The sequence below is a fragment of the Callospermophilus lateralis genome, chromosome 9 (assembly GCF_048772815.1).
Source record: "Callospermophilus lateralis isolate mCalLat2 chromosome 9, mCalLat2.hap1, whole genome shotgun sequence".
NCBI classification, from domain to species: Eukaryota; Metazoa; Chordata; class Mammalia; order Rodentia; family Sciuridae; genus Callospermophilus; species Callospermophilus lateralis.
The window spans coordinates 21,759,513-21,786,303 of NC_135313.1; the positions used below are offsets into that span (position 1 = coordinate 21,759,513).

Sequence of the window (26,791 nt, forward strand, 5' to 3'; positions counted from 1 at the left end):
TGTTTTAAAATGTGAATATGAATACAGAAAACGAGAGTTGTGGAAAAATTCAAATATGAGTTAAAACATATTCAATTAAAAATACTCTGTGTAATGATTTGGTGTCATATTGAAATTTCACATCTTTCTTCATTGAATTCAGTAGCTTTTGATACTGGATCCATGTGCCTAATGTGAGTTCTGAGTCATTTATTTTCATTAACGTTGTGTATCATTAAGGTTGTTAAAACAATTATTCCACCAGTACATCCATTTTGTTAAGAATCAAGTCACACATTTTATTTACTTAGACCCATCTGCATTTATTTTACCAGTAACATATTTGGTCTTCGGCCTGTGGATTATACAGACAATGAAAATATGAAATCATTATTGCTGCTACCAGAGAAGAATGAATCATCCTCAACTAGCCATTGCTCAGTTGTAAGTATAGATTTAGCTTTGGGACATTTATATCTTTTATTGAAATTGGTTATGAAAGGAACATAATGGAAAAATTTCCAGTTAGCAAATGGCTTTCATTCACCAAACAATTATTGAGCACTTCCTTAGTATTAGCTACGGTGGATTCAGAGACAATCAGAGTAAGACTATCAAGAAATATTTATTGAACATTCTCTGTACTTAAGGCAGCATTCATACAACAATGAATATGACTGATACAACCCTTACTTCAAAGAACTTGCCTGCTAGTGAGAAGCAGAAAAGAGACAGATTGAATAGATAAGTTCAGGGGACTTACCTGCTAGTGTGAGATAGAGAAGAAAGATAGACTGTGAATGTGTAAATATTGTAAGTATTATGGGGAAGGGAATCTGTAGTAGTGTACACCAATTTTATATCAAACAGAGTAGGTTGTTGGATATGTGATTTTGGCGTAAGGAGAGAGGTACAAGTGACAAAGATATAAGAGATAAAGTAGAAAGAATACCTTTTCCTTAGGAACCCACAACTAAGTAGAGAATACAGATATAAAATTTTACTACACATTGTAATAAATTTATAATAGAAGCACTAAAAAATGTACAATAGAATCATAGAGAACGTATAACAAAACTTCAGAAGGGTTCAGGAAGAACTTCACAGAGAAGATGACAGAAGTTGTCTCAGTCTTCAAGGTAAGAGTTTTAGCAGGCTATCTGTTAGAATGCTGTTAGATACAAATATTAGAAAAACTTTACACAAATGATTAAAGTTTTTAATTTATTATCTTAAAGGTGATCCCACCATAGGCTAGCTCTGCATTGTTTTACACAGCAGTTAAGGACTGTACCAAGGACCCAAATTCTTTCTATTTGCTTTGCCATCCCGTATTTGTAAGCTGTGTCCCCTTAGTGGTCATAGGATCATCTCCACAATTTCAGATGTGACAGTGGCCACCTGTAAAAGAATCACTAAAACTTTTCCCAGGGATCTTGTTGTTAATTTCCCCAGTGTCTGATTTGTCAGAACCAGTACAAAATTTGTTTTGACATAGCTTGGGCTTGGAAATAGGGTCAGATCTTAAAAGGTCCATACCTGGACTTTTGGTAGTGTGGAAGCAGTGAGGAATGGGTTTTGTCTGCAACAACGTTGTTCACTTTTATTAGTCTTAACATCGTGAAGAAAGCAGTTCAATTTTAAAGAGCAACTGCTAGGAGGAAAGGAGACATAAAGAACCTTAGAAATTCAAGGCACTGTACAGTGTAGGGTGAGAGGAACTAAGGTTTGTTAATGTGGAATTTGGGCTAAAGAACTGGGTTGGGATCAGCCTGTGAAAAGCCTTGAATTTCTTGATAGGGACTTTAGACTTACTGGGGACCTTTAGTGTGTTTAACTGTAATGGGGTGGTCTGGAGGACCCAGTTGTGAGAAGGAAGAGATTGAGGCTGACAGAGAGACTTGTGGTAGAGTTCAGGTGTGAAATGGTGAAGCCTGGAATTGAGGGTGGTGGTAATGATGTGGAGATGGAGAAAAGAAGGCGTTTGAGAGAGAAAGAAAGAGTTGGTGGACTTGCTTTATCTTGGTAACTGCTCAGATGAGGGAAGGGGATAAACTGAAGGAAACACCATTCCCAGGAGACTTCCTGTCTAGGTAGGGCAATGGATTAGTGATTGATGCCTTGTTGAAGTTACAGAGATGGCCGAGGTAGTTACAATTTGATGTGGTCATAGGTTCCATCACAGGCTAGTTTCTTTTATAGTTGCAAGCTCTTTATCTTCTGCTTTAGACTGCAACCTTATAAATGTGCCCCAAATTATAGTTTTGGAAATGAGCTAGAAGAGAACCTAGAAGTCAGCAGTTTAATTTATTCCTTTTACAAATGAGAAAACTGAGACCTAGAGAGGTGTTGCTTTGCCTGGGGTTATTAACCTGGCATTAAAAAAAAAATATTTCTTAATGGACCAGTTAGAACTCAAATTTCTTAAGTCTTAGGTCAGTTCTCATTCAGTTCCACCATACTTAATAACTACTTAATGCTACTTATTTTATTCATTTATACTTGAACTCTCCTGGCAGAACACAGCATATCAAAGTTGTCATTTGTCAGTGTTCCTTTTATGTAAAAGCTGAAGAAGGATCATATTAAATGTGTCAGAAATAAAGATATCTTTATGGTATTCTTGGAGTCTGAGGATGGTAATGCCTTCAGAAAATAAGGATTTTTATTATTGAATATGAGAAATCTGTACTGTCATGTGGATATGGCCTGTGAGTATCATTATTTACTGTCTTAGTGGTTGATAACGAGGCTGAAGAAAAACCATTACCTGATCACAAGTGTAAGTTGAAAGCATAGCTTCTTTATGTAGAACCCTTAAGATGTGAACTCTGGGATCTGCTGCCCCCAGGCATTTTCTGCTCACCTTTTTAAGCCACGGGGGCTGGGCTGCCTTTGAGTCCACCAAGTATGTTCTCTGTCAGGTCTTTAGCACTAGTTGTTTTCTTTGCCAGGAACAGATGCGGGGAGCCAGATGTTCTTGTGACCTATTTCCTCATTTCCTTCCAGTCTGACTGTGCCACTGCCTGTGAAAGAGCACCTCCCAAGGTTGCTCACCCGCTCCCTCTGTATTGTCATACCACAGATTATCTGGTATCAGATGTTTTTACTGAATTGTTTTTTTTACTGAATTGTTTTTTCCCCCTGCTCCAACTAGAATATAAACTCTGTGAAGGCAGGGACTGACTATCTTATTTACTATATTAACTCTGGCATTAAAAACAGTTTCTGGCATATATTAAGGGCTTAATAAGTATTTATTGACTGTGTGCAGGAGCACTGTAGTGCCCTCTTAGAGGCATGCTTGTCCCTAAAATGAGCACAAGTGCTTGGTGGCTGGGTCTGGAATCCTTTCCAAGAAGCTGATTCAGGGAATATCAGGTGAAGGGAAGGGTTGATAAGTATTAGTTAATGACTATTTGAATGCATTGCTTTGAATCTGAGAAATACTCTCTGATCTTAAAGACCAACAAAACTGCTGGCCATGTTCGTTTGGGGATTTCTCTGCCCATGATCCCTTTTGAGCAACACATTTATTTTTTTATTCTTTCCAGATTTTTAACTCCATTTTTATAAACTCATCACTAATAATAAAATTATCTGAGAAAAGTACCACATTGAATTATTATTTGAGTAAGAGTGAGTTTAATGCCGCTGAACAAAATGTCTAATTTCTATAAAATCAGGGTATTGAGCTCTTGGATTATTTCTTGAACCTCTTTGGAGCCTCATGGTTCTGAGACCCTTTCTTATTCAAATAGAATCCCCAGGCCCCATGCTCAGTCCCTCCCTAAGTCAAACGTGTGGCTTTGGCAGCTGTTTGCTTTATATTTTATTATAGCATTCCTTCACTATGAGAAATTAGTTTCAATTTCTGTTTTTTATGGAAATTTAAAAAACTATGATGGGAAAATGCTTGACCCACTTTGGTAGTTTTCTTGGTACAGATAGTATAACATGCTATATTTAGATATGATATCTTTCCACTTTTGTGTTTTGTGCAGTGAACTAATTTAGCTGAAATAGAGTTATATAAGTTGAAGAGTAATGTATTCTATTTAGAGCTAGTTTTATGGCACTTATTTGCCTAACTCAAGATTTTTTGACATACTGTTTTTTAATATTATCATCATATAGTAATTGAACAATTATAGAGTATATTGAGTGTACTGAACATTTTCATGTTATAGGGTGTTTACAGTGTTTAGTCATGTTTACATCGTTTTATAATTTAGTGACTAGGAAAAATGCTTATAGAAATGCGATTGTAAATTGGTGTGGAATATGTACCGTGTCCAGTAAAACTGTTGCTATTGGAATTTGCAATGAATAAGTAAGTATGCTAGTTGAACTTTTAAGTACTGAATACTATTATTTTTAAAACAAAATCTATGCAAATCTTTTAAAAAATGACTTATATGCTTGCTTAATACATAGTAGAATCTCATTTAATCTTTTTTAAGGGAATGAATAATGAATTATTGATATTAGCCTATTTATAGATGTAGCCACCGATTTAGGTATAATATGAATTATAACTGTTGTGCTGTGTGAAGTGAATACTGACTTTCTCCCAGCTTTGTGGGCTTGTGCCTTCATCATTCTTCTTATGTACTTCAGAGCTCTGGAGAGCCCAAATGCCCAGTGTACATACATACACAAAGGGCCCCGTGTCTCATGTTTGAAAAGGACAGTATTGCATTTGGCATTTTATCCTTTAATACAGCAGTACTGATTTAACTTTCTTCTTCACTGGATTATTACTTCTGTTTCATCAGGTAGCTTTTGGAAATTCATTCTAATTCTATTTATTAAATTTCTATTAGCTGTTCTTTAGCCACTTTGTCATTGTTTCTTTGCATCTTCCATTTCTAATCTTTAATGACATACATTGGTGTCTTCTCTTTATTTTTGTATCTTTTTGTCTCCTAAACTCTAAATATAATTGTTAAAATAAAAGTGTAAGTCTTTGTTAGAGTACTACTTCCTCTCTCATGAGTGACATGGACTTCTCACTGTTATGGATCCAATCTCCTAACTTGAATTCTTTTTTCTATTTTCATTTTTCCTTAGCTTTAATAAACATTTGTCTTCTTTGAGGCCATAAAGCTTCAGTGTTCTTTGACTTTACAGATAATCTCAATTTCAACTAAATTGAACAAGTTGAGTTTAACTCTGTTGAATAATTGGAGGAGGCAAAGAGAATTGATCATTTTAATTGATACTTTGGGTTTACCAGTGACAGACTAAAATTTTAAACCCAACAGAGAACTGGTTTGACAACAAGGAAGAACGATGTCCTGGGTAAAGAGAGCTAGCCCAATTTATGTTTTCTTGGCAGGAAAATAAAGGAACAGAAAAATAGTTACTCAAATATGTTGAGCATCAGGGACAAGAGTGTAGGTTCATTAGACGTTATTGGGAATTATTAAATAGAGTAAGTGAAGTAATGAAATTCAATCTTTTATCAGGTAACATCCTGTTGAATGTCTCTCTCTTTCTAAATTTTACTGCTGTGGCATTTCCTTTTTCACTAACAGGTGAATACTGGACAGCGCAGAGATGGACCACTTGTGCTTATAGGCAGTGGACTTTCTTCAGAACAACAGAAAATGCTCAGTGAACTTGCAACAATTCTTAAGGCTAAAAAATGTGCTGAGTTTGACGGTACAGGTGAGAATTTTGATTTTATTTTTAGCAGAAAAAAATTTTAAATAGTTAATCACTTTGGAAAATTAACTTGGTTAACTTGGATATGCTTTAACCATTGAGATATATACTTTGTATCTTGTAACAACTTAAAATGTTTTCGTAGTAATAAACTACTTACAGGTTTAATGTTACTACAAAATGTGAAGTTTGAAACCTTATACATGTTTTAGGACAGTATGTCAGAAGAACAAATTTATGGATTTGTCAGTGACATTAGAATGCTATGTTATGCAGTAATTCCTCAGTTATAATTTGAAAATAACAGAAAATTTGCATTTGCTAATGTGACTTCAACTTTACTATTGGTAAACTATTGATCTAATTTTTCATGTTGATGGTCAGATTAGAGAATGATATAAAAAGTCCTTTATTTGTGTATAAAAATTCAAAAACTTTGAAGAAAGTTCAGGTAAAAGTTAATAAAATGTACCAACTGGTTATTTTTTTAAAGGATATTAATTACTTTGGTTTATATCTCTGTTTTTCTTACTACTATATTTGTGTTTTAGTAACTCATGTCATTGTACCTGGTGATGAAGTTCAGAGTACTCTGAAGTGTATGCTTGGAATTCTTAATGGATGCTGGATTCTAAAGTTTGAATGTAAGTATTGGAGAATCTGGGAGAATTGCAACATGCATGAACTAATGTAGTTTACTTTTCAAAGTGCATTATTAATGTGCCTAGTTATTTAAGGAACATATGCTAATTTTCTTACCTCTTGTTAGTCTCTGTATTTTGAAAAAGCTTCTGATATTAATGCTATTATGTATATATTTTTAATAAAATGTCCACAAATATATTCTGATTTTTAAGTCTTTTTTTCTATAATACCAACTATTTATTTTAGTAAGGAGTAAATGGAGTACATTGTAGACTTTCCATATTACTGTTAAATGATGTATTTAACTTATCATACTCCTGTTTTAAATATACTGTGTAAGAGGTCTATGAAATGAAAGTAGTTTATTGCTTTCCCTTTAAGATTTCTAAAATATTACCTACCTGACTCTGTTTTTTTTGTTCTCTTAGTTTTAATTCATCATTTTTAGGTAGCTGTTGAGAAATTTAGACTGTATTGTACTACCAGGTCTGGGGTAAATAATTTACATAATTACATAAATAGGATATTTTACCCGAAACTCCACTGAAAATATGGCCCTCTTTCCTTGTTATTGTCAGTCAAACATCAGTACTTTTAATCTGCCTTCCATCTCTCCTGCTGTCACATGTATGCCTTTTTTAACCTTGCATTCATGTAGGACTTTAAAAAAAACTGAAACCTCATACTTGGTTATTTTCTACTCCTCAGTAGCTAAGTATCTCTACCTTTGATGTAATAGCTGAAGTAGGACAGTGGATTAACCTACCTTTGTTAATAAATTGTTTAGAAAAGATTAGTGGTTGCAAAAGAATACCATGGGAAGTCTTGTGATTATACAGTTTAGGGTCTTGATCATAGTGATGTTTATGGTACAAGCCTGCACGTGTGATAAAGTGTCATAGTTACATGCACACACACTAGTGTATATGTAGTTGCTGTGAATTGTGTTGATGTAGGGTTGTTGATAGCGCTAGAGTTGTTGGAGGGAAGGTAGCTTGGAACTTCTCTGTGTGCTTCTTTGTAACCTCCTGTGACTAATTATTTCAAAATAAAAAGTTGAAGAATAATGGATATAATTAGTGAAACTTTCTTTCTAAGAAATAAATAGTGTAATAAAATTCATTTAAAAAAACATTGTTTTATGGCTTTGTTCTTTGAAGACTTCATGGTATAATGCTTAATTTATCAAGATTTTAAAAACCTTTTTTTAAAAAATTATTTATTTATTTTTGGTACCCAGGATTGAGCCCAGGGGCACTTTACCACAGAGCTAAATCTCCAGTCCTCATTATTTTTTTATTTCAAGACAGAGTTTTGCTGAATTTCTGAGGCTGACTCAGACTCCTGAGTCCCTGGGATTACAGGCGTGTGCTACCAAAGATCTTAGTTGTATTATTTAATCCGAGTTTGAAATTCTTTGGTTTGTAAACAGTTTCCTTTGTGTTCATGTCCTTTTCAAATGAGGCTTCTACTTTCTCTTTTCGTTGATGCTGTTTCCCACTGATATGGTTGAACCCACCAAAGTGTCTTGTAACTAGCAATTCCATTCCATCTATCCTCATTAGTTTCTGTTATTAATTCCTCCATGTTCTGACCAGTTTGAGAAATAAGTGATTGAACTAATTGATCATTTGCATAGGGGAATAAAAAAGGTTTCTTATTATGTCTCTTTACATTTGAACTTTCTTTTTTCTTCCAAATCTGTGGTCTTATTGAGCCTGAATGTTTAAAAACCTCACTTAAAATGGCACCATGACTATGAATTCTTTTCTCCTGTGCCAGAAACTTTGCCAGTACTTATAAGAAGAAATAGAGTTTCACAATGATAAAGTCTCAGTAATAAAAAGGCCATGTGAAATTTTGAGTGTTAAGTTGTTTGCCACTTTGAGTCTAGTTTTTAAGAATATGCTGAACATTGGTATTTGGTTACATAAACAGGCTACACAATACATTTCTATAAAATCTACCTTCTTTTGGAGATGTGAGTTTTGTCACTTCATTGACTTGGCCATGTTATTTTCATAAAATTGCTGATGAACTCAAGCTGACCTAATATTGTGCTGTGTAGTGATTCTCACAGTACCAATTAACATCTTCTAATATCAATGATCTTTTTAGGATAGAGGGTAATTGGAATATCTTACTGAAGTTCATATCCTTATATTTTCTAATATAAAGTCCAAAAGTGAAGTAGGCTGAAGGTTTGAGACAACTACTTTAAATAGTCACTGTGTTTATGAAACGAAGGCAAAAACTCTCAAGTACCTTTTTTTCTTATATATATATTTCTCACAGTTTCTATATTGTTCTTAGTGTCAAGCATCTCAGTTTGGTTTGAAAAAGTGTTTCAGAGCTATTCAAACTATCTGAAAATCATTTAAATTAAAAGAAAAAGAAGTGGACCAAAACTTTCAAAATTAATTGTAAAGATGTATGACTTAATAAAAACTAGGTCTCGAGTTTGAGTGTAGGCCCTAGCTTTGTTGGTAGAGAAACCTGTATTTTCCCATAAATCAAATAATTCAAGAGGAATTTTATTATCAATTTTTTTCCTTGAGATACTTGACTAATTTTACAAATTAACAAAGAATTATTCAAAACTTTTTGATCCAGTAGTTCAGAATTTAACTATTTTCTGTTTTGCCTTACTTTGTTAATAGCTCTTATTTTCCATATGTAAATATTTTATATATTATATCTATTTTCCATATATGTGTATGTGTATATATGTGTGTGTATGTCTTAGAATGGCATAGTCAATAGACTTAGCAGGAAGATTCTGAGACTAGGCCCTCATTATACTGTTGTACCAGCCATACTGTCTCATCATATTGTTTAACAGGTTTTTTACGGGATAGTTTTTATCTTATATTTTACAGAAACTATAAATAGGGAAAGCTCCTTCATTATGATCATAATTGTGGGGGCGCTGAGGATGTAGCTCAGGATAAAGCACCTACTTAGCATGTACAAGGTGTGGGTTCAGTCCCTAGAACCACCAAAAGAGGGAAAAAGAAGATGTCAGATCTGTGGATAAGATTCTGCCTCTGTTCTAGTATGGATGCTAATTCCTCATATGCTTCTAATAACCACCCTTGTAGAAGGTGAATTTTGGAAATTAAACAAATGACATGACTAAAAGAATAGAAATTACATAAATAAGATATTTTATAAATCTATAATGAATAATAAGTTGAAACTGCATACCAAAAAGTGCAAGCTTCACCTTCAATAAGTATTTTTTACCCACTGGTTTCTTTAGTACACTATTTTCAACATTTTTCTGGCTTAACCTCTTTAAAAAAAATTGAATTCTGCGTCTTCATTTCTCACCTCATTGTGAAAGGCAAGCAGATGGCTGTCATCTTTAATGTTCTCCCTCTTCCCCTTTTCTCATCTAAGTTTAAATAAAATTGCAGCTGTGGAAGTTTTAAAAGTCTTAGCACCTAAAGGAGTTGCTAGGGGAATGTGCCAGACATTTTGCATTGGACTTGTGTCTGACCAAGGAAGGGCCATTTTTTGTTTTTGTCTTTGTTAGCAATGGACCCTAACAGACAATCATTACATCATGGGATTATAACTAACTTCATAGTCAGCTTAACAAATTCATTCTTTTCTGCTAAAGTGAGCTTCTTAAATGGATATTAAGAGTGTTTTGGAATTCTAAAGATAAATGTAATTTTTATTCAATAATGTTCGCTAATTATTAAAAAAAAAAGATAACAAAGTGTTTCTATAAATTAAGATTGATGATGCAACTCTATGCTTCCAGAAGACCTCCACTAACGATTCTCTAAGAATAAAAGAAAATTCTTTAACAGTCCTACTTTAAAAAATTTACCATAAACAAGTAATACAGGTAAAAGAAAAAGAAATGCTAGCATTGTTATTTCTAATAGCAAGAAGTAGGAAAATAACCTCAATATGAGAGAATAAAGATTCTGGAATGCTTTAAGGTATTCTCTGAGGGATGGGTCTGTGGTTCAGTGGTAGAGTGCTTACCTAGCACTGGTGAGTCATTGGTTTCAATCCTCAGCACCACATAAAAAACAAATAAATAAAAAGGTTAAATTTTTTCTTTATTTTTTTAAAGTTATTCTCTGAGAAAAGTTTGTATTTTTATACAAGTAAAACAAAAAAATATTATAAAAACAGGATTTTTTGAAATTAAAAAACATAAAACCAATTATGTCTTTCTTACAGAATAAATTGTGTATGCATGTAGGCAAAAGAAGAAAAGTATAGTAGGTTGGAACATTACTAAAGAGGCTCATTTGTTTTTAAGAGTTTTGAAAACAGTGTGTGCCTATTAGTTTAAATTCAAATTCTGTAAAAATAAATTCAGAATTTCAAGTTCTAATATATTAGATAATATATTTTCTTTTTAGTCTTTCCCAGCAATTAATTGAATAGGTAAGGGCTTTGGTCTTTAAAAAGGAAAATTAGAACCTGCATCTGTGGATATCTACCACTTAATTAATATACCAGATCTTTTATACTTGTTAATGCAGGCCTAGAAATACATTTTCATATGATTTTACTAATCTAAGATTAGAAATTTATACTCAGAATTTTAATATATCACCTCCAAAGAATCATGAACATAAGTTTTCAATTGTTGGAGTTTGGGACATTAGACTGATGAGGTTGTCATTAGACTTTAATGACATCTTTAAACAGACAATTTTGGTATTATTTATTATATAAGGTGTGAGAACTGATACTCAAGTTTTGCTTAAGAAAATTTTATAATAGTAATATATTTTTAGTGATACAGTTTACTTCTTAGTATGCATTAAGTAAAATAAATTTAGCATATTATCTTAAAAGAAAAAGTATTTTATATACTAAATATATGTACAAGTAGAATAGTAGCTTAAGAAGTAGCCTAAAATAAATAATTGTTCAATAGAATTTATATGGAATCACAAAATCTACTGATCCATGACTGTAATTTCTGTGATATTTCAAACTAGATGTTTATGATGGAGTGAATTGAACATTTAGCTTTTATTTTTCAGTTTCAGCCTTCATTTTATTGTCTTCTGACACTGTTTTTTCAGGATTTTGTATACTGTGTTTATTTCTCTATTCATTTCGTTGGTACCCAATTTGTCAGAAATTGCAGTGATGGTATAGTTGTTCTTTCTCTGTTTTCGTCTTTGTTGTAGGTTTCTTCTTGTGATTTTCCTTTTTTCTAAACTTTAGTGATTTCATAGTTTACTTGGCTAAAAACCTAATGTAAAAACATTTGCAAAAAAAGAAATTATTTTATTTTACAACCCAGATATTGATTATGATTAGACTCTGAAGAGAAATTCCTGTTTATTTTACTTATATACTATTATTTTGAATGACATAAGTTCCTACTTTGGATCTAATGACATGTTTTATTAGGACTTTTGGTTTTGCCATGAAGTGATGTTTGATTAAATTTTTTTAAAGGACATTTGTTGTTATCCAAGAGTGATACTTAATTCTGATTACTGATGCTATTTCAGTTACAAATAACTGGCAACTCCCAAACAACAACAATTTGTTAAAATATGGATTTATATATTGTTCTAGCCTTTGAAGAGATGAGTACATTCTGTGACCTTTTATATAGGGTTAATCCCTTCCTTTTGGATACTTGAAACAGATCTTTATTTTGAAGCTTTATTCCATCTTCATTTTATTCTCTGATCATATTGCATAGATGTTGATTCATGAGCTCCTTTTTCCTATTTCCTCTGCGTTGTATGTTCCTTTTTGTTTTCCCCTTCTAAAACTAGAAGTAACCAGGCTTAATATAAATCCAAGAACATCATTAGTGATTCATACTGCTAAAATGGAAAGTATGCTTTTATGAGGTAGGAGGCAGGAGTGGTTACTAGTGATATAGAATAAATAAATACCTCTCTGTATAGTATAAGTTTCTTTTTTTAAAAATTGTACAGCCCTGAAATTTCTAAGCTACATTAATATGCAAATATTCTAGGCTTTGTGAAGGTAGCCAAAGCTGCCTTAATGAGTTTAAGTTAATGACTTTGAGTCAAGTAGTATGTTGGGTTTGTATATATATACATATAAAGTATTAAGATCCCAGGGTAAGGAAAGTTTACGTGAAATGATGGATATGATCAGGAATAAATCTGGGCTAGAAGAATCTCTTCATTTTAGTAGCTAGGTTGTTGCTACTATTATTTATTTTTCAGTCAAAATCTTTGAACATGTGAAAAGAAAGAAGAAATAAAGCATACATTTTATAAAGATAATGGTTTTTTTGACACATTTTAAAGTATGTATCATTCTGGCATATGAAGAAATCTATGTTTTCATAAATAACATTACTTACTCATGTAGTCATTTCATTTTGGAAATCACTAGCTGAGACAGCTAACAAAAATGTGACCTTGCATTTGCTCCTTTTTTTTTTCCTTCAAAAGGGAGAATAAGAGTCTGTCTTTCTGATGAAATATTTTGGTAGCAGATGATGGACTAACTGTGAACTTCATTAAAACATTTGTTACAAATATTAAATAGTTTAGTTTCATAAGTATTTTAAATTGGTAGAAAATGACTTTATTAGTTTTAAAATCTTATATAGAGAGATTAAAGATTATGATATTTACCATACCTTAGATGAGTTAATTATTAGGAATTTGTGAAAGTTCTCATATTTTGTTTTAAATGGAAATAGGTTAAGAATTCTTGTTACAGATAGCTTAGCTTTTACTGAGTTAATAAAACCTTAAAATAACCATTATTTAGGCCTGGTAAATATGTAGTGTTTGGTAGATTCTTCCATTTCATTTGATATTAATGTGTCATCATTTAAACTGTTAATTTTAAAGCATCTCATTTTCTTTTTTTACTTACTTAGTAAATTAGTTCAGTTGGTTTACTTCAAAGGAGGTTCATTGGAAGTTGTATAGATTTGTGACTATGGTAATGTCTACTGAGGAGTATGTCCTCATTCTGAAACCTGTAGGGTATAAGTTAGAGTGGCAGCTTTGGCATCAGTCAAGTTAAATGAGCTCATTGATCCACAGAGGCAAAGCCAAGTGCATTATCCCTCTCACTGTACCATCCTTTCCCCCTCAAAGTAGTCAGCAGTTTTTGCCATTTTTGGCATACTTTTTGGCTAATCTCTGAAAAATAATTTTTATTTCTATTAAGTACTTATGTGATTTATCATAAGAGAAGTTATAGTTCCTTGGATGCTCTGTTTTTTTATGACTGAGAATAAAGATTTAAGGAAAAAAATGGCTCAGGAGTTGGAGGATATGAGTTTTCATTTCAGTTGTTTCACTGGGAAAGCTGCTTAAATCTTTTATGATTTATGGAATCTATTTGATCCCTGTAGGCATCCGAGTTGCAACCCTTGGACTAGATGTCACTCTCACTTTTCAAAAATTTTTAAGATTTTCTGTGCTATGACAGCAGCTCTACCAAAATACTTTGTCACCATTCAAACATGTTGCTTTAGACCTAGGAAATAGTTTCTTAGTTTTTAGGGGGGAAAGAAAGAACTATTTTTTTTCCATTCATCTTTAGTTGCTACTAGGTAGCATAAGGAGTTGACAGATTGTTACTTATAGTAAAATAGTATCAGCAGAGTTTTTTGGTTTAGTAAATATAACTAGAGTACTGGATTTTTCTGACCTTACAGAAAATTTTCAACTGCCACAGAGCTGACATTTGTATGAATGCAGGCATACGCACACTATAAAAGTAGCAGTGCCTTCCCATTGGAAGTGCCACGTGGCTCTCTTGATGTATGCCATTTTATTTCTCTTGCTGCCATACTTAACCAAACTCTAATGTCTGTTCAGGCTACATTCTTTTGACTGGCTGGTGGCACACGTTGTTAGGATCAGTTGACACCATTTTAATGTGTTAATTGTGATAGTTTAAATAACCAGCCAGATGAACCCATAAAATGGATAAGCAACCAGCATAGGTACAAACCACTTCCTTATTTCTGTAATTAGATATTATCTACTTCTGATATAGTAGGTATCAGAGCAGCTTTTAGTGTTTGGTCCTTGGCTCTGTGTGCTGGTGTACTCATTCACCTAAAGAAACTGTTGCAAATACTCTGTAAATATCCTTAGGAAGGACATTTAGGAAGGGGACTGCATTCCAAAATGATTTAAAAAAAAAAAAAAGAAGAAGAAATGAAAATTATTATCATATGTAAAATAATGAGTTTAAGTTAATGATTTTACTACATTGGTAGTACCTTTTGGATTGGTATTTAGTATAGAAACAGTATATAATGTAATGCCATTGAGCACACTGGCAGTGTTTCTAGGATGGTATTTTGACCTTGTTAAAATTTTTATTTTGAGTTTCATTTTCAATATGTGTTAGAGTTAAATCTTTTATATTAGATTCATTAGTTTTTTACTTAGTCGTTATTAAAAAATTTGATACTAAAATTTATTATGTGCAAAAAACAATTTATAGAATATTTATAAATTGCAAATACTAGGATTCGAAAATTCGTCTTAGCAAATTCAGGTGATATGATTATTCTGTTAAAAACAATGAGGGAAAGAGATTTGAGCCCTATGACATAGGCAAAACCAACAAATTAAGACTCACATGACAGGGAATTATGAATGTCCTGGGTGTATTGGAATATATATTAACCACTCCAAGTTAAGGAAAAACAGTCTCTTGACAGAGCTCTGTTTTCTGAGACGTGGAGTATTAAGTTATTAAATCTTCTGATATTATATATTAAGCAATATTTTGGAATCACCAGTTAAAGCAGCTTTAAAGCTTTGGACATATTCACAGTCATGTCTTTTAGAAGGTTTATTTGTGTACCAGAAAGGTATATTTTAATGTAAAATGCCACAGGCATTAGAAAACTGAGTCGACTTGGGTTCCAGTCCCATTCTACCACTTACTAGCTAATGGTTTAAGTCATTTAACTTCTTTTGCTTCAATTCTCTCCCCTGAAATAGAAATAATATACAGTAAATCCTCATTGTTCAATAATTCTTTCTATTTTTGAATTTGTATACTTCGAAAATTTTGTAATCCCACAATCGGTGCGTTGCTTTTGTAGGCATAGGCAGAGTAACTTAGACTTTTGAGTTGCCAAATGAGCACGTTCCCAGCTAAGGTCAGAGATGTTCTGCCACCTTTCTTCAGCTCTTACTCTAAACAATGAAGTATCCCTTTCACACTTTTAAACAGTGCATGGTTTTCAGAATTCTGTTCATTTTTGTTCATAATTTCACTGTTTAAAATGGCCCCTAAATATAGTGTTGCTGTGTTCCTATAGTCAAGAATCGACCTTTCAGAGAAAACACTTGTTAGAAAAACTTTGTTATGGCCCAAATTGTAGAGCTCTTGGCTTGAGTTTAATGCTTATGGATAAAAACAATAGAATGAGTAAGGTTTTTTGTGTGTGTGTTTTTGTTTTTTTTAAAAAAAAAAAAAAAACACAAACACATTGTCCTGAGTAATACCAGCTACTGAGTAGACTAAACCTCTGGAGTATTGCAAGTTTGAGGTCAGCCTCAGCAAATTTGTGAGGCCCTCTCTCAAAAAATACAAAGGACCTGGGATGTAGCTCCGTGGTGAAGTGTCCCTGGGTTCAATCCCCAATATTAAACAACAACAACAAATCGCAAACACACATAAAGCATGATTAAGTTTTGGTCAGTAAACAAAAAATGTTGGGACCAATTACAGGAGCCTAACCCTGTATTTACTCTTAAGAGCAATAGTTCAGTGTCCTCAGCATTTTTTTTTTTTTTTGAGAGAGAGAGAGAGAGAGAATTTTTAATATTTATTTTTTAGTTTTCGGCAGACACAACATCTTTGTTTGTATGTGTTGTATGTGGTGCTGAGGATCGAACCCGGGCCGCATGCATGCCAAGCAAGCCCGCTATGGCATGAGCCACATCCCAGCCCCGTCCTCAGCATTTTTATAGAACCATGACTGCTGCAGATAATGAATATCTACTTTAACAATCTTGCTGGATTGGGGGAATGTTCTAAATGCTTACAACTCAGATAGTAGTAGTTATTGTAATAATTTTTATCAGAGTCTTTCCTTAGAACAAATAATTGTATCTTTGGTCATTTTAAATGAGAAGTCATTTTAAAAAGAAAGTATAATGGAATAAATTGGGCTTTAATTTTGTTTTTCCTTTAATTTAACTGGAAAGTTATGAGTATATGATTTAAGCAGATTTTCTACACTTTTAAAAAATATATGTTCTTTTTAAATTACTTGGGTGAACTTATGATTGTGATTATTGTGTTTTGTGAACAATTAATGTTTGAGTATTAGACAGTGTTTACACATTCCTAGTACAATAATGCATTCTGCTCCTAGTGTGAATATTAATGTAACAGATTCAGAGTTTATATAAAGTGCTGCTGCCGTGATGGTTCTCCACTAATGAGAATTTATGGGAAGAAAGTTTTGTCTTAGAGGATTTACAAGTGTAAGAAGAATAAACTTAATAAATAAGCAAGTAAATTTTGTTCACATTCTACTGTTTGTGCCTAGAGAAGTAACAATAAAAAAACTTGACTTTCCATATTTTCTTACTGATATTCTGCTTTTTCTTTCAACGTTGAATTTTTTTTGTTGTTTAATACCATAAATAATAAAGATCTGCATCCAAATCACTAATACTTCTAGAATATTTTATTGGCCATTTTTAAATATTGAAGATACATTGGTCCTACATTATTTTTAGAAACAGTTTTACACTCAGATGTCATTCTTTCCTTTGCTGTTTTATGTACCTTGACTTGAGCTTTTCTTGGTGGCATCCTTAATATCCTTAGCACAAATTTTAATGAAAAACTAAATTTTATAATGGATTGCTTACCAATAAATGAAAATAAAGCAATAAAATTTCACTTTAAGCACCCAGTTAAAATAAAGCCTTTCGATTTTAATGGAAGTGATCAGTTAGATTATGGAATTAAAGAGTGGCAGGAAACAGTAGGAATATAAAAAATGAGTAACACTTCCCTTCTTAGGGGCAGAGACTAACTCTTTTGTACATAATAGGCACTTAATAATTAAGGTACAGGAAGAGCACTACAGTGAAAAGCTATTTTGTTAGGAAGTAGTTAGCTTCAATTTAGCCATATTACCAGTGATCTTAACAAATCACTTTATGTTTCTGCACTTGACTTTTCAAATCAATAAAATAAGAAAGTTGGGCAAGATCATTAGGATCTTTTCTAGGTCTTTAATCCCATAATTTTAAATATTTTCAAAATCCAAGTGTTCAAGGAAGACTTTGGAATAAATATAATAAATAGGTTCAAATATCCCATTTTTCCTCAAAACGTATTAGTTTTTTCAATTTTTGTCTCTTACTGCAAGTTCTGCAGATTGATTCATGTAGACATTGATGAAGTTTCATTATTTTGTGAGTTTGGGATAATAGAGAAGAAAGTTTAAAAAGAGTTGTCTCATAAAGTCGAGCTCAGCCTAAAGTGAGATGTTGTTGACTTTTGCAAAGCACTGAGTTTGTCTTATACAGCATCAGGTTTGCTCTTAAGGTAACTATCATAGGGCAGGAGGCAATCTGGGACAGTTCTGATGCTTTGAATGATTAACAAATGCAATCTGGGACAGTTCTGATGCTTTGAGTGATTAACTTTTGTTTCTGGGCCACCCTTCAGTTCAGAAAGGAGCCCTTTTACAGATATATGCCATTTATAAGCTAAGAGATTCTTCTTCTGCATTGGAGTTACTCTACTTTTGAATTGAGTAGGGATTACCTGGACAGAATTTTATCACCAACATTTTTCAGGTTTTCTAATATGATGTTAAATCATTTTGTTTCCAGCATATATGCATAATTCACAACTGAAAGTAGATATTTATGTAACTGTTAGTTTTTTCTGGTTAAGTTTTAAACTAGTAGATATCAAGTGATGAAAGATACAACATTTTTACATAAAAAAAAAACTTAAAAATAGCTAAGAATTTGAACTATAATTCTGAAGTCTTATTGATGCTGTGTATTTTTTTAAATTTTTTTCCTACAAATCCTCATGGAATTTCCTCAATGATAAAATTGAGATTATTGATCACAATAATGTCAAAGACAAATAACAAATGATTTGAAGGCTTTGTTTTTCTCATGAAGGTAATTATTACACAATTTAGTTTCTAGAACACTTCTTGCGTTTTTATCCACAAGAATCTCTGTGAATGAAGTAAGTGATATTGTTAGTTTCATTTTTTCTCTTTTCATAGGTTAGGAAGCTAAGGTTAAAGAGTTTAAATAATATTCCAAAGAAAATGATTGGGATAACAAAGTCATTTGACTTCAAATCTTAAATTGAGTTTTTTCTGTGCCATCAAATCTAGGAGTATGGTAAATATATATACATGGCATTGATGTATATATATTTACCATTGATGGTGCCTTTCAATACACTAAGATGTGGTCCTTAGATTAAGCTGCTTGGGTACTCCTATCTGATGATCTTTGGCATCCAAAGACTCCTGTCATCTCCAAACTTAGCTAGACAGTTGGTGCTGGCTGTTAGCAGGTGGTCCTGCTTAGGACTTCTCCTCCCAGGAGCCCATTAGAGGAATGACTTTAGGTAGCATCATGCTGGGCACTGGTTGCCCTTGCTTTATAAACTGAATCTGAGCACACGTATGCAAGCCATCAGAAGACTGTTCTTTTGGGGCTGGAGATGTGGCTCAAGCGGTAGCGCGCTCGCCTGGCATGCGTGCGGCCCGGGTTCGATCCTCAGCACCACTTACAGACAAAGATGTTGTGTCCGCCAAATACTAAAAAATAAATATTAAAATTCTCTCTCCCTCTCTCTCCTTTCTCTCACTCTTTCTTTAAAAAAAAAAAAAGAAGAAGAAGAAGACTGTTCTTTTTCTTGTGAAGCCCAACCAAATATTCTCTAAACTAGTGACTTCAATGTCAAATCCCAGGCAATAAACGCTGCTTTTTTTTTTTTTTTTTTTAAACAGGTACTGTCAAACCTCTATCATATGACTAGCTATGTAGGTGCTGTGGACTTAAGCATTTTTCCTAATGTTGAATGCTTTGCAGTCTAACAGCCAAAAGGAGCAGTCAGATGATAAAGTGCTTAGTTCAGATTATTGTGTGCTGAACTCAATGATGCCACAGCCCTCTGCATTCCACCCCCTCCTTGTGGTACTAAAGATTGAACCCAGGACCTTCCTTATGCATGCTAATAAATAAATGTTCTGCTACTGAGTGAACTCCCAGCCTTTTATTTATTTTGAGGCAGGATCTTGCTAAGCTACCCAGGCTGGCCTCAAACTTGCTGTCCTCTTGCCTCAGCCTTCTGAATAGCTGTGTGATGGACTTTTTTATTCACATTAATTTGGGTAATTGCTATTGGTAAAACTGTTTATATCTTTTCTTGTTTTTGAAATAGTGTATTGGTTTAGATTGTTCACAAAGGAGTTTAAAATTACTGTTTAGTACTAACTCATTGCTTAATCCTGAAGGAAGGATTTCTTATATTTTCTTTATATGGAATATCAGTTTTGCTATATTTTGGCCTAAATGAAGTTTCTATTTCAGAATAATACTGAGAACAACCATCAAAAGGAAAAAAAAAAAACACTTTAGTAAATTGTCTAATTTCAATGAGAGAAAAATAGTGTTCACTTGATATTTATTTTGATTTGTCCTTGTATTTTGTCAGGGGTGAAGGTCTCTCTACAAAACAAAGTATGTGAACAGGAAGAAAAGTATGAAATTCCTGAAGGCCCACAGAGAAGCAGGCTCAACAGAGAACAGCTGGTATTTTTCTTTCCATACTACTTTCATTGTTCTTATTATGACTTCATATTATTATCACCATCAAGAAAAACTTCTTCTGCCCTTTCAGCAAGTACAGGTGACTGATTAAAATTTTAATTGTGCTTATTTCAAGCACTTGATTCTGAAAGATGATCACGATGTGCAGTAAAATCCAGAAGGTAATAATTTCATACTGTTAATGGATTTTTGGCATCTTGAACATTCCCATAAACCTTTCAGAATCTGAGGTAAATCTCAGATACAGGAAGTAGCTTGAAAGAAGACTTACAGCTGCTGCTCGGATTTAGTTACCATATGTCTTTATTGCTACATATTGCAGTTTTAATGGATAATATTCCATTATCATATTGATATATATAAATAAATGTATTAGAAATGACAAAAAAAATTTAGTGGAGGGAATTGTGAAACTTTATTTTTCTGTAAAGCACACAGAAGTATGTCTTGTAACTAATTGAGTTCCTAGCCATCATTTCATAATCTCTGGAACCCTTAGGTCATACTACCACTATGGCTGTCCTAAGGACCTGAAGTTGGAATTATGCAGGGATCTGATATGAGTGGGCAGAATTGGATGGTCTTTATAGTTTAGTCCAGTGTCCCTGAAGCATATCTCAGATATTCTAGGCCTAAAGTCCTATCTCGTATGCATAAGCATACTGATAAAAGAGGTTTGATGAACATTGTTTAAAAAAATACAAAACACACTTAAGCTTTTAGGAGAGTGAAAAGGTATTGAGATGGTAGTGACTGATTGGTTAGAGAAAAAATTATAAATAGGAAACTGTTATTTGCATAAGTATTTTTCTTGATCCAATTAGTTCAGTTGAAATACAGCTTGTACCAGCACCTCATTAAGTAGTATCTTAGCTGCTCTTGACCATTATTTTTATCCTTCATTCCTGTGCAGTGTTTTTAAATATTTCAATCAGCTTTTAACAAAATTTTCCTTGTTATTTCAGTTGCCAAAGCTATTTGATGGATGTTACTTCTATTTTGGGGGAACCTTCAAACATCACCCAAAGGACAACCTTATTAAGCTTGTCACTGCAGCAGGGGGCCAGATCCTCAGTAGAAAACCTAAGCCAGACAGTGATGTGACTCAAACCATCAATACAGTTGCGTACCATGCCAAGCCCGATTCTGATCAGCGCTTCTGCACACAGTATATCATCTATGAGGATTTGTCTAATTATCGCCCAGAAAGGGTTCGTCAGGGCAAAGTCTGGATGGCTCCTTCAAGCTGGTTTATAGACTGTGTTATGTCCTTTGAGTTGCTTCCTCTTGACAGCTGAATATCATACCAGATGAACATTTCAAATTGAAGTTGCACAGTTGTGTGAACCTAGCACAATCTTTGATCATTCACATTTTTACAGATAGGTAGAGTCATTCACATTATTACTACTACTACTACTACTTTTTTTTTAGTTTAAAAAAAAAAAAAAAAGATGCCAGATTAGAAATTCACACTCTGTGTTTAGCATTTAGATGCTGGGACCACTTTTAAAGAATTTTTCTTTCTGTACCTAGGATTATAGCTCAGTAGCTCAGTGGCTCAGTAGCTCAGTAGTAGAGCATTTGCCTAGTGTGCACAAGGCCCTGGATTTGATTCCCTAGCATTGAAAAAAACTTTTTTTTTTTCTTTTTAAGATGCCTGTTTTTGATTCATCATGTGCTTCTACTCTGTCAGCTATCAAAGATTAATGAGAGGCTATGATAACTGTTGGTTAAATCTGTAAATGATATCATCATACTCTCAATTTTTTAATATTCTTTGATGTAAAAAGTCCACACCTGACATCAGTAAAAATTACTTTCCATCCTTTATTAAGTAGAGTATTGTCAAATGATTTTTTTCTGCATTTAAAAGAGAGTACCTGGTCTAAATATGCCAGCATAGGTGTTAAATCCTCCTATCTGCAATTGTCTTCATTTTATATTGTGTGTATTTAGTTTCTTATAATTTTCTTGAATATCTGTTTCTTAATTTTTATCCTTTTTTAAATCTTGTATATTCATCAGGAAATCATGCTTTGAACCATGGCAGCATTGTTTTTTTGGTAGTGAAAATCAATGTTAAACCTGTTGTACATATTGTTAACTATCACTTTATAACTGTTTATCTGCTATCTGTATCTATTGTCTATGTGTATATAGAGTATTTTCTCTGACATATTTTAGTGTCAGCATTCCTTAGAAGGTGCCACCAATCCACAAAATTGTCAGTCAGATGTCATTACCTTAGATTAGAAGTAGGTTTTTTGTTGTTTTTTTTTCTGGTAGACCTTGCTAGGTATTGCTAAAATAATTTTTTGTGTTTTGTTGTTGTTTTTATTTTTGTTTTGCAGGGCTGAGAATTGAACACAGGGCCTTGAGCATGCTAGGCAAGTGCTTTAACACTGAGATACACCCCCAGCCCTGTCTAAATAAAAATTTTAGGTTGGCATGTAGGGTAAAAGTTGGAGCTTATTTGATTTAGAATGGATTTTTTTCCCCCAAGTAATACAAAAGGGCATAGCATTAAATGTATAGGTAAGCATGAGAAGGGATTGCTCCCGATACCAAAACAGTCTATTTTGCATAGTGGTCAGGGTTAGGGCCACCCTGGGGAGTTTGCTTTATGTAGTCTGAATATTCTCATTGTACATCAACAGGAATAGAATACATAATTTTAAAACATTTTTTAAGAAGAAGAATTTTTGCCTGTTATGGGGACATACACCTATAATCCCAGCTATTCAGGATGCTGAGGCAGTAGGATCTCAAGTGCCAGCCTAACCTGGGTAATTTAGTGAGACCCTGTCTCAAAAGAAAAAGGAGAAGAAACAGGATTCTTTATGAAAATTTTCTTAGAAATTGAATGTACTTAAAATATTACAGGCGAAGGAGGTGCTATGAGACTGCCACTTTGGTCTCTCACAAGCCAAAGAGAACAGTTTGATAACAGTGGAATAGAATATTCCTAATTTTTAAATACTGAGAATCTATGAGGCTAATTAACATTTGAGACTTATTTGAAACTTGGAGATTCTGCTGACAATTTGAAGATATGTTTTACGTCAGTTCCTTTTTTGACATATTACTTTTTTCATGTTAACACATGTGTTAGGTGAACAAAAATAATATTTTTCTGACCCTGACATTACAGGGTGAATTAGCTCTGAAGCTCTCTCTCTCTCTACGGCCATTAATGTGTTTGTTCCACATTTCATTCTGATGGAGAATGATGAACATCATTGCACCAAATGAATCTGAGGAGTTGGATAATGTCTGGCCTAAATAATTTATAACTCTGGGATTCGGTTGTCATTTTTGATTTATAACTTATTTTAAGTCACTTTCTGCTGCTTATGATCCTAGGTCACATTCCCAGACAGGTTTGTATCTGTTCCTTGCATCTGAATTCCTTTTTTGTGAAAACACTTTGGAGTTTCCTGCTCACATTCCTTCATTCATTTTCTAGGTTTATTCTCCCTCTCTGCTTTCTTTCTCCTCCTCTAATAAGTAATATTTTTGGTTTCTTTAAATATTTATCTTGACAGCAGTTGGTTTATGTTAAGCTCTTGAAACCTGGAGTTATTGTGTAGATATACTTGTAATTATTTTCATTTTTCAATCATATCTAAGCTTCCTTTTTATTTACCAAAAATCATTAAAGTTATTTGTGTTTCCATGTGTGTATGTCTTCTGTAAATGATTTATTCTGCACTATTGAAGACTGAGACTCAGCGTGATTTGTGAGGAAATCTTTTAGCTTCTTGAACGTTAATACTTTTTAAGTAATTGTACTTTTTAAGTGAAGTATATTAGATCCTTCATTATGTTAAATAAATTATTCTGAGTAGAGTGTAACTGATGGTTTGGAATCTTCAAGAGCACCAGTCACACAGCCGTTTCTTCCTGGTTCCATTGGAGTCATTTGACCTCTCACCTTTCTGCCAAGGCTTCCTGCACGTGCATTCTGCCTACTTGTGTCGCTTTTCCTCTTCCCCTGACCACCGCTGCTTTGTAATTATTCATTTGTCTCTACAAATGCTTTATCATATCTAATTGGTAATTCTTTTCTTCTGACTTGCTAAAATAATGGAAACCAGATAGGAAGCATATTTAGATTTATGACAAAAATAATATGAGAGTGTAGTGATGGACCTGAGCTAGACACTTGAATTTTTATAGACACATCTTGCCATTTATTTCATCTGTCTCAACTTCTTCTGAGCCTGTTTTGTGAATTAAATAGTTACGTGACCTCTGCATAGATGAAGATTATGTTTTGGGAGGCCTGTTATTTCCTGTGGGAATAAGACTCAGGAGTAGGCGGGTGGATCGGGGTAGAAAAAGAGATAATTTATGTTTTAAAGGATCATGGAACTCATTATAGTCACAAATGTCTATTCTGTTTCCTAACCCGAAGAAACTAAAATGACAAGAAATAATGCTTATTTAATAACTAAGAGCCACTAGTTTTTTGAAGTTAGGTTGAAATACAAATTATAAACTTAATGTATGAGCCTGTGTATCAACCTCTTTCAAAGGTATGTGCATCAGACTACCTTTTGAGTGAAGATAGAGCAGTTGCTCAGTTGAGAGCTAAGTCTGTCTAATATGTTTGGCTAATTAAGCTGTGTCCTCCCTTGTGAATTAGGAATTGGCCATTATTTACTTCCTTTGGTACCTGAGAATTTCTAAATGATGATGCTGGTGAGGTGGGAAAAAAAGTCCTCCTGGGTTATTCTGACTTTGACTTGGCTTCAATGATTAACTACTAACGTCCAGCTTCTGAGGTGGGGGTTTCCTGCACAGGCTTTTAAGTCTGTCAGACCTGTGTTTATCATCTCTTTTCTTTATCTAACTTGGGTCTAAAGTTGTAAAGTGGAAGATATACTGTCCTGTATGCTGAGCACATCCAAGGCACTTGCAGGATCACCCTTCAGGACCTCTGAGACCAGGACAGTTCATAAATGTCGCTTGAAGCAGCTCATGATGTCTGGTTGGCTTCTATCTCTGATGTCTTTTCATCCATCTGTGCTATTGTAGCCATCTGTAGCCTCCTCTGCCCATTCAACTCAAATTCTGTTTAGCTTTTATGCCCTGAACATATTTACTGTGGACACCAAGATGTCTTAGGCCTCCGTACTTGAGTAATGTACCTTAGGAAGCCCTGTGATAACTTTTGTCAGCATAGTCACAAACCCTTTCTGCCACCTCAGCTTGAGCCCTTATTATGATGGATGCCCTTGGGGTGACTTGACTTTATACTTCCCTCTAAAAATAAATAAAGCAGGTTGATTTACTTATTTTCCTACTTTTGGTTTATAATTTGTGAGACTTGCATTTTCACTCAATACTAGTTTGTCAAAAACCACTCCCATTTGCCTACTGCCTAAAATAATGTGGCCAAATCCATGTCCAGGGATCATAAACTAATAGTTTTGTGTGGCCTTCATAGTATTAAAAAACACTGAACACCATTGACAGGGCACAGATACTCCATGCCACAATTCCAACCACTCCTTACTCTCTCCATTCCATTTATTTATTTAATTAAATATTGCGTTAACCCACAATTCAGGAATAACAACAATTAACATTCTTGTCTTTTTTTGAAAGTATTTATACAGTCAGCTCTCAGTATCTTTGGGGATTTGTTTTAAGATCCCCTTGAAAACAAAAATGTATAGATGTCCAAGTATTTTACAGAAAATGGCATAGTCCAGTGGAGAGTCACTTGAGCCCGTGAATTTGAGACCAACCTGGGCAAGGCCCTGTTTCCAAAAACAAAAGAACAGATGTGGTGGCACGTACCTATAATCCTGGTGACTAGAGGCTGAGGCAAGAGGATTGCAAGTTTGAGGCCAGTCTCAGCAAATTACTAGGTCCTGTCTCAAAAAGGCTGGCTCCAATACTGGACAAAAGAAGAGCATAGTATTTGCATTTAACTTGTGCATACTCTCCCATATACTGTACCCACCTCTAGATTAATACAATACCCAGTACAATGGCAATGGTTGTCACACCGTCTTGTTTAGGCATAATGATGGGAAAAGGTCTGCATGTTCAGTACAGATGGATTCTTTTATATATGTATATTTTACATCCATGATTGAATCTGTGGGTATAGAATTCATGAACATGGAGGACTAATCATATAGCTTTTATAACTAAGAGATTAAAACTTTCTTTTGGGGGGTGGGGGGTAGTACTGGGAATTGAACTCAGAGGCACTTGACCACTGAGCCACTGCCCGGCCCTGTTTTGTATTTTGAGTCAGGGTCTCACTGAGTTACTTAGCACCTTGCTTTTGCTGAGGCTGGCCTTGAACTCATGATCCTCCTGCTTCAGCCTCCCAAGCCACTAAGATGACAGGCATGTCCCACCACGTCCGGCTACATTTTTATTTTCTGTATTTTATCATGTAATTAAACATAATTTTCAAATAATTGAATAGTATGTTATCAAAAGAATGTATCTTAATTTATTTAATCAAGTCCTTGCTATTGAATATTTGGATTATTTCCTTTATAGTAAATCTGTATAGAACGTCTATATAATAAGTTTTAAATGTTAACCAAAGTCAGCATCTGTCATTTGTGCAGAATGCAGTGTACGTGCTACACATTTTAAGACCTATAATTATGTTTAAAATATAAAAATTAGAAAATGAGCCTTAATTGATTGCCATGATCTTCATG

The 26,791-nt window shown here is 33.7% G+C and overlaps 1 protein-coding gene across 1 annotated transcript in view; it reads left to right on the forward strand.

The window, feature by feature from the left end:
• The window catches only part of Bard1 (BRCA1 associated RING domain 1), a 69,232-nt gene extending 45,502 nt beyond the window's left edge, over window positions 1–23,730 (forward strand). The window contains exons 7-11 of the mRNA XM_076865773.1: window positions 315–423; window positions 5,520–5,652; window positions 6,201–6,293; window positions 19,978–20,075; window positions 21,059–23,730. Coding sequence (XP_076721888.1) covers window positions 315–423; window positions 5,520–5,652; window positions 6,201–6,293; window positions 19,978–20,075; window positions 21,059–21,391 — 766 coding nt within the window. The 3' untranslated portion in view covers window positions 21,392–23,730. The remainder of the gene's footprint in view (window positions 1–314; window positions 424–5,519; window positions 5,653–6,200; window positions 6,294–19,977; window positions 20,076–21,058) is intronic.
• Window positions 23,731–26,791: the final 3,061 nt, after the last annotated feature.